Genomic DNA, 8,687 nt, shown 5'->3' on the forward strand with positions numbered 1-8,687 from the left:
GTGCCTCACAAGGCAGACTTTCCTAACTGCAGCTATTTACCATGTGACAAAAATAGTGACAGGAAATGGAGATTTCCCAAACAAGTTGGGGAAAAGCCTTTTCCGATCTCATTATGAAAAGAGTAAGGGCAAATGTACTCTATGTACCGCCATTTGCTGTTTGGTGCCAGCCCCAGGGAGGCTGGAGTGGCGGACCAAAGCCAGCAGATCCTTGCCTTGCAAACAAAAACAGAAACAGCAGACAACCCAGGTGGCTTTTAGCCTTGATAGTGCAGCATTAAGATGCAAAAAGGTATTTTAATCTTTGGAGAGTTTTATAGAATGATATCATATTTAGATACAGAGATGTCTTGAAGCATTTGAACATTTTATTAAGGAACTTTAATAGGGCTTTAGTTAGGTTAGAAAAAAATCTTAAAATGTCATTTCAGGCAAAATAAACTATGTCCCCTACAGTGTGACTACATCCAGCCAATTATAGGTTATTTTTGCTTCCTTACTTAGAGAATATTAAGAAATGATACTTACTGTATTTGACTAGTGTAAGTAATTACAGAAAATCCAACTCATACAAGTAACATTATACAGACCAAACAGCTTATATTTAAAAATCTTATGATGTATATGTGCACACACACGTGCACGTGCACACACACACACATTTAATAACAATTAATGAAAAAGGAGCATGAATTTGAAGGATAGCAGGGAGGGTTACATGAGAGGACCCTGAGGGCAGAAAGAAAAGGAGGAACCCTAATTATAGTCTCAAAAATGTCTAAAGGAAATATAGGGACAAAGAACGGGGCAGAGACTGAAGGAAAGGTCATCCAGAGAATGCCCTACCTAGGGATCCATCCCACATGCAGACACCAAACCCAGACACTATTGCTGATGCCAAGAAGTGCTTGCTGACTGGAGCCTAATATAGCTGTCTCCTGAGAGTCTCTGCCAGAGCCTGACCAATACAGATGTGGATGCTCACAGGCAACCATCAGACGGAGCATGGCATGCCCAATGGAGGAGTTAGGGGAAGGGCTGAAGGAGCTGAAGAGGTTTGCAACCCATAGAAAGAACAACAATATCAACCAATTAGACCCACCAGAGCACTCAGCAACTAAATCACCAACCAAAGAGTACACATGGAGGGACCCATGGCTCAAGCCGCATGTGTAGCAGAGGATGGCCTTATCTGGCATCAATGGGAGGAGAGGCCATGGCCCTTTGACAGCTTGATGCCCCAGTGTAGGAGAATGCTAGGGTGGTGAAGTGGGAGTGCGTGGGTGGGTGGGTGGGTGGGGGGAGCACCCTCATAGAAACAGGGGGAGGGGTATGGGGTAGGGGGCTTGTGGAGGACAAACTGGGAAAGGTGATAATATTTGAAATGTAAATAAATAAAATATGCAAAAAAAAAACCTTTATAGATTCTTTCTTGGCCTGTGTTATTAAAAGTTAAAAGGGCACAATGATTTGGAAGACCGTCCATATTAAATCTAGGCAAACATGGTTGCTAAATAGCATCCCAATGGCTATTGAAAGACTAAAGCCGTGTGACAGAGATGTGTGCTGAGAACGCAGGACAGCTGAGCCATTCAGACACTGCTATGACTTTAGAGTGATAAGGACTCAAGTGTTCTGTCTCTGGAGGCATTGCAGAGAAAAGGGGGCTGGAGAGCCTGGGCTCACATTCCTTATCACCCCACAAACAAACCAAGCTCACTGTGACTCAGACTTGAAAGGGCGAGTGAAGCACTTTCACTGAAAGAAAATCGAAAAAGCAGGAAGAGATGAGAACTGCACAGTGCACTGTATATAACAGCACTGTCATGAGTCGTACTGAGATGGCTTTCTTTTTATAGGCATGTACATGTGTGCGCTTGGTTGCAAAGCAAAATGTTAGTTAGCATGGGCTACTCAAGAAATACTGAAACCTCAAGTTTTCATCACTTTCTTGAACTGGAGATATAGTGAAGTTGTAGAGCAGTTGTCTGGCATATATAAAGATCTGGGTTCAGTCCTCACCACACACACACACACACACACACACACACACACACACACACACACACGCATGCATGCACGCACGCACGCACGCACGCACGCACACATGCACACACATGCATATGCATATACACAAGTATTTTTCTCTATATTTTTCTTGTTCACTGAAACTCAACATAGCCTACCCTTTTAAAAGTCAAGTCTCATCCCCATATTCTCTTTCATTTGTTATTAAAAGGCTCTGCTGGGAAATTTGAAAGAGAGCCTTTAACAGCTACAGAAGTGACACTTTGATAGTGCCCTCTTGTAGATAGTCAGTGGAACAAAGGTACCCCAGAAGGGCAAAAGAACTCTACATGGTTTCTCCAAGTGACTTCTGAGGCTCCAGCCTTCAAAACTGTGAAAAAGATGTTACCAGTCAGAGAAGATTAGTCATTTGTTACTGGCACTCCCACCTAAGGGACTGCATCACTCAGTAGCCGCTTCAGGCAGTTACCACAGAAAAAGTCGAAAGAAAAAAAAAAAACTCTTCAGAGGCGTGGCATGGTTAGAGAACCATAGCAGATGGAGTATTGCAGCCAAAGGACTTGAGGCAAAACTCCGAGAAGATCTTTAGAAATGCACAAAGGGCAAATTACAGAGGAAATGAACAAAGAAGCAATTGCATCAGAACACTCTTGAAGCGGCCCCAGGGACAAAGACACAGTGGGGAAAAATCAAAGTTGAGCTAGTGGCTTTACATTCTAGACCTGTGTCACAGACAAGGAAGAAGGCATGCTGGGGCATTTGCGTTCTTGCACAGGTCTATGCTGGCTGCTGTGCTCCCCAGCCCAGCTGCACATTGTCACAGCCTAACAAAGTCGGCTTCTAGTCGACATGGATTTCTGTAAAGTAGTTCCATTCATATAAAAGAGAATTATTTCCCGATGGCTGTTGCACACAGTAAAAATGAGTTAGTAATGTCCTGAGAATAATATCCCAAACCCATTACAATACGTTTGAATCTTACATAGGATATGCAGGATTAGGAGAGATCATCATACCTTCCAAAGCAAATATCCTTTCTCCCAGAGCTTTAACAATAGTGACCAGGGCCAACTCATCTGAGACGTTGAAGAAGTGCTTTTCGGTGGGCTCACTTGCGATTGATTTTATCTCCTCCACAAATTTTTCGGTGCTTAAGTTCCCCCTGTTATAGTGGCCAAGGATCTAGGGTCCAGCAAAAGTGGCGAGAGCGTATTTTAGCTTCTGCATGTTAAATACGTATCTCAGGCATATTTTCAGTAAAGAAGAGCATGCATGTTATCTTCAGACAGGGGATGGTTATAAACTTATGGGAATATTATGGAAGTTTTCTGAGGACATGGTTCACATAATATTGACTCCTGCAAGCATTTATCTTATTTTTCATTAGACGTGTTTGTGTCTGGTGGTTGTGTGTACTTGAGTGCAGGTTCCCTTGGAGGCCAGAGAGAAGCCCACCCGAAGCTGGAGCTACTGGCAATTGTTTGTGTACATGTATATGTGATACACGTATGCCTGTATACATGTATACATGTGCATGTTTCTTAAAGACTCGTGAAAGTTCTATGTGCACTCTGCCATAAAGTCTTCTATGTGCGTTTCATTTTCTATGAGAAATCTTAAACTTTCATGAAGTCACGCTAATCACGTTTTATCTTTAAGGCATGTGCTATTTTGCCTGTGTAAAAATGCCCATGTTTATAATACTATGTAAATTTTAAATGAAAAATCCCCAATACAAAGATATTACCGAATTTTATACTTTAAAATTACATAGCAGTGTCAGTATCAGGAAAGAGAATCAAACAAATTAGTACCACAATTATTTTTTATTTCTGCTTACAAGCTGGTATATTTCCATTCTTGATTTGCCTGCATAAGTATTTTCCATTTATTTATTTATTTACTTACATACTTTACATCCTGATTGCTGCCCCTCCCCTCCCAGTGCCCCCTCACATAGCCCCTCCCCCTCCCCCTCCCCCTCCCCCTCCCCCTTTGAGAAGGAGGAGGCCCGCTCTGGGCACCAATCCACCCTGGCACATCACGTCACTGCAGGACTATGGCCTGCATACGATTAAAGACTTTTCTCTTTCATAATGAAAATATTCCTCTTGTAATAAAACATGTTTAGTCTTCATTACAAGTGACACTTGAAGATTATTAGTTCCCACTTTTAAATATTCATGCTTCCCTTATTATACTGTCACAAACTGAGAACAACGTAAAGGCCTGTAAATCAGGGTGCATAGGTGATGGTTGATTCCTGTGGACAGCATAATAAATATAAGGAGCACCAGCATAAAAAAGTAGCATGTATCCATGTGTCTTGCGTGACAAGTGAAACACTAAAGAATCCACGATGTGTGACCATCACCATGGGATCCAGAATCAGTAACGTAAGTAATTTATGGAAGTGGTTACAATAGGAGATCCGTATTAGAAGAAAAGAAGGCACAGGGAACTGTCTGGAAGTGAGAGGAATGGATGCTAACAGATGTGTTTAGGATGTGCACTTTGAAGTCACCCTTTGCATCGACACGCTTTTCGCTGCCTGCAAATGTTAGCCCGACTTCTAAAAAGAACTGAACTGTATGAACATACAACATCAACGTAAATATATTAAAAGTTCTAATGACTATATACGACATAGCACCTTTATATTCTATAAAGTTAAAAACAATAAACCATCATTGAATTTAATTTTTCAGATATATGGACACTGATGCCACAAAAAATTTTGAGAAGACCAAGGGATTACAAGTGTGCAATTTGGGCTGATGGTTATTCAGGCACGTACATGTGGTTTTAAAGGGAGGTTTGAGATGATAGGTTACAGAATGATATTTTGATAAGATATATAGATAAATACTTACAGAAATGGGGGGAAATCCAAGTTTCCATTTACATAGTTCTTCCTATGACCTATGACCCACGACAGACTTGCTTGCTTCCCACTAGGAACAGTGGCTGAAAGCAATGGTGGCATCACTCTGCCGCACGCTAAGTGTTAATGTGAGAATTATGAGTTGAATCTGCCCCAGTCAAGCAGACACATGAAGGCTCTGCGTGATGTGCTTGCTCCTTTCCCTGGGGAATGTCAGTGACCAGCCCAGAAAATGTCACGTTTCAACGCCAGAAGACTTCAAGCCAACTCTCTCCTCTTCACTTTTAAGACCCCAGAGACCCAGTCCAGTCTAGCTCTTTCACAGGTTTGATGTACATGCAACGAATGACACATGGATATCTAGGAAGGACTGCCCAGTGAGTTGGGAAATCACGTGCCTAGGAAATGTGGAGCTGGTAATGAGGTGCCCTGCATGGCCCTTAGGTTCGGAACTCTGTGGGTCCCTCTGAGTGGTTTACGTTGTTTATAGATTTTTTTTTAAACATCCCGGGATATCAAACCTTCATTGTTCCTGTTTGCTTCTTACCTAGGACGTTCTAGGCTAACTATTGGGTCAATACATCAGCTCCCTTTCATCTAAAATTGATGAAGTTCAAAATATTCGTAAGAAAATTTTAATAGGTGAGTGTTAGGGCATGTGTGGTTGGAGTTGTTGATTGTGGAGTGAATTGTATCAGACATTTTTTGGGTAAGTGTAACAGGAGGGAGGCAAGTGGATCTATCTAAGTAGGAAAAGTACCCACATGGTATATTTAAAGAAAAAAAAACAGGTAAGTACAATTATAGGAGAATATACTCAGATGCAGGAGTTACTGTGACCCCCCATATGATCTTGAACCATCTTCTGTCACGATGAGAACAATGGCAGAAGCCTATTGGAATCTTTCACCCAAGGGTCTGGTAGCTTGTTAAAAATGTTTTCTATGAAAATAAATAAAAAAAACTTAAATAATACAGCTAATATATTTTTGCTGCTTCATACATCTCAAATCTGTGGACCCTAAGCATTTTAACTCCGCTAATATCTACCTGAAAGAAGTGTTCACAACTGACATCTCCTTGAGGCAGAGATGTCAAAGTAAACATACGGAGTGCATTCATGTGCACAGCTTGTCTTTCATTTGAAAACATAAATGGAAGGCTAAGATCCTTACCGATGCCTCATCTACATTTGAGTGCAATAAGTAATTTACACCTCTCAGCCATTATCGCAAAGAGTAGTCTCTGCATATCTAATGATGCCCGATGGACCAGACTAATACTCTCCCTGGACAGAAATGGATGATGCAGAGCCAACTCATGACCTTTCCCAATGGGAAAATTGAACAGGACACATTTGAATCTTTTAAATAAGGAATTTATATTACCAATATTTAATTCTCTGAGGGAGCCGTTTCCTGTCAAAATACATTTCTGTGTTGTTCGGGATCAAATACTGGGAGACAGACAGGGTAGAAGGATTAGTCCGGACAACTGAGACAGAAGAATAGTGCACACAGCACATGAGGTGGAGTTTCTATTTGTGTGGATACAAGCAGAAGACTCTGAGATTCCCTAAGACTTTCTGTATTGTTGCACAAACAAGAGAAAGTAACACACGTGTCTTGTTTTCTAGTTTGGTCTCACATAATATGTTTTAATGTAAACATGATATACTAGGGAAAAAGAGACACAAATTAGGAAAAAAATTAAATAATTATCATTAAATGAATTTTTCTTTCTTTCTTTGTTTTTTTGTTTTGTTTTTGTTTTTTTTGTTTTTTTTTTGGTTTTTTTTTTTTTTTTGCTTATACAGCTCTCAAAAGCAGTTTGGTAATAACTCAATGATTAAATAGGAAACACATCACTATATGGTACTCCATGAAGATGAGTGGGATTTTGAAATCTCCTTTTGACTAGATGAGAGGCAATGCATGACTATCAAATGGGATTCCAAACAAGCAAAGCAATTCAAGGCAAGGAAAAACTGACCATGTCGCCAGACTTGATGCAAAATGCCACTGACGTTGTCGTTCTGGGGAAGCGTCCTTAACATTGGTTGTGTGTGCTAGTGTGTGAGTATTAAGTGCTCCCACGAGGGTGGCAAGCAACCTAGGCTGAACTACACCCTCAGCACCAACACTGATCATTCTGATGATGGCTAACACTGTTTATGACCTGCATCCGTGGTCCTTGGGATGCTGACCAGTTCCTCTGGGGAGAGCAGAAAAATGAGATCATCTCTGATATTCAGATTTCTGGAGTCAGCGAGCAAGCTCTGGCTTTATATACTGAAGAAAGAAGCCAGCCATAGACTAAATGTCACTCATTATTTGGACACTTTCCTGAGTAAAGGCAAGGGCATCTGAAATTATTCTCAACCATAGATTCAAAAATAGTTACACTGTAGCAGCAGAAGAGGTAATAAAGAATTTGATAATAATTGGCAAATGAACTTTCATACAATGTATCGTCTTGTTTATAAAATGGGGTGCCTTGCCCCTAGAAAGCTAGGAATCAGGTCCTGGAACATTTTTCTGTGTATGAGCGCCCCCTCCCACTTCTTAGCATCAGTCATGCTTTTGAAAGAAAAAGATAAATTTATTAATTGCATGTTGAAAGCTAATGCAGATAATATATAATTATTGTTTGTAGATTTCAGGCTGAGCTCTTGGGGTTTCAAATCTTTCCTCCTTGCTTATATATATATATATATATATGAGACAAATAAATAAATTTTAGTGAATGAAAGAACAGTTGATTTCAGATATAAGAGATGCCTGCCCCTAGACTCAAGGCACATGCAGGGCTATGAATTGTCAGCTGAAAGGAAGGGCCAGATGTGATCTACGGGGGAATTCTCTGCACAAAGAGGAGACTAAGATCCCTTTCATCTCTTAAACACAGGGCTCTTAAGAGCTCATGGTTGCGAACACCTCGAAAAGATGAGAGGCAGAGATAACGTGTATTGTGGCCACTGGTGTCGTCATGTGGTGAGAGGGGCAGACAGACTGACAAAAAAAAACCACAATCCTCGGACAGAGAAAGACACTGAAGCCTGGAGTATTAAGAACTTGCTTGCCTGTCCCAGAGATAATATGCAGCAGAGAATCTGTACAAAGGTGTGTGTGGCCCTGTCACAGTGTCCTCTGTCCCTTCCTACACCCTGCCTTCCATTCCCTTTACACCTGGGAAATGTGACAACCTGGGACAGCGTAAGCAGACAGATAGAAGGGCTACAGAAATACCACGATTGGCTTGTTAGTGGATGATTAGAAAAGATATCTTCTGAACCTGGCTTCTCAAATTTCAGCAACTATTACTGGGAGGTAATGCTTATTGCTTAGGATCTCAGGAGTTTCCAAACCCTGGCTAACAAGGTACTTACAGCTATGGAAAATCGCTGAATGTTTTCATCCTCACAGTCTTGGATGACCTGTTTCAGGCGATAGTTGTCATGCGATTCTCCATCAGTCACAATAACCATGACTTTTTTCACTCCCCTTCTGGCCCCCCGAGCTTCAGTGAATGCCTCTTTCCTGAAGGGAACACAGACAAAAGGGAGGGTGATCAAACTCAACCCAAAGTTCGATAAAATGAGAAAAACCCAACAAGAGTATAGCCATTCTGCACAGCCTGGTGCGTCCCTGCAGGGTGACCATGGACTTCGCTGTCAGACGTGAGAGAGGCATGGTGATCTTGTCTGCCATAGTTCCACAGGGTTTGCACAGCATGGCAACTCACCATTTTAACTCTTACCATGTATGCCCATACT

At 41.4% G+C, this 8,687-nt stretch overlaps 1 protein-coding gene across 1 annotated transcript in view; it reads right to left on the bottom strand.

The window, feature by feature from the left end:
* Positions 1–8,687, bottom strand: part of Itga1 (integrin alpha 1) — a 143,886-nt gene that overhangs the window by 45,781 nt on the left and 89,418 nt on the right. The window contains exons 8-9 of the mRNA NM_001033228.3: positions 8,301–8,451; positions 3,045–3,210 (exon numbers count right to left, since the gene is read on the bottom strand). Of these exons, the coding sequence (NP_001028400.2) occupies positions 3,045–3,210; positions 8,301–8,451 (317 nt within the window). The remainder of the gene's footprint in view (positions 1–3,044; positions 3,211–8,300; positions 8,452–8,687) is intronic.

This window comes from Mus musculus, chromosome 13 (genome assembly GCF_000001635.26).
Source record: "Mus musculus strain C57BL/6J chromosome 13, GRCm38.p6 C57BL/6J".
Lineage (NCBI taxonomy): Eukaryota > Metazoa > Chordata > Mammalia > Rodentia > Muridae > Mus > Mus musculus.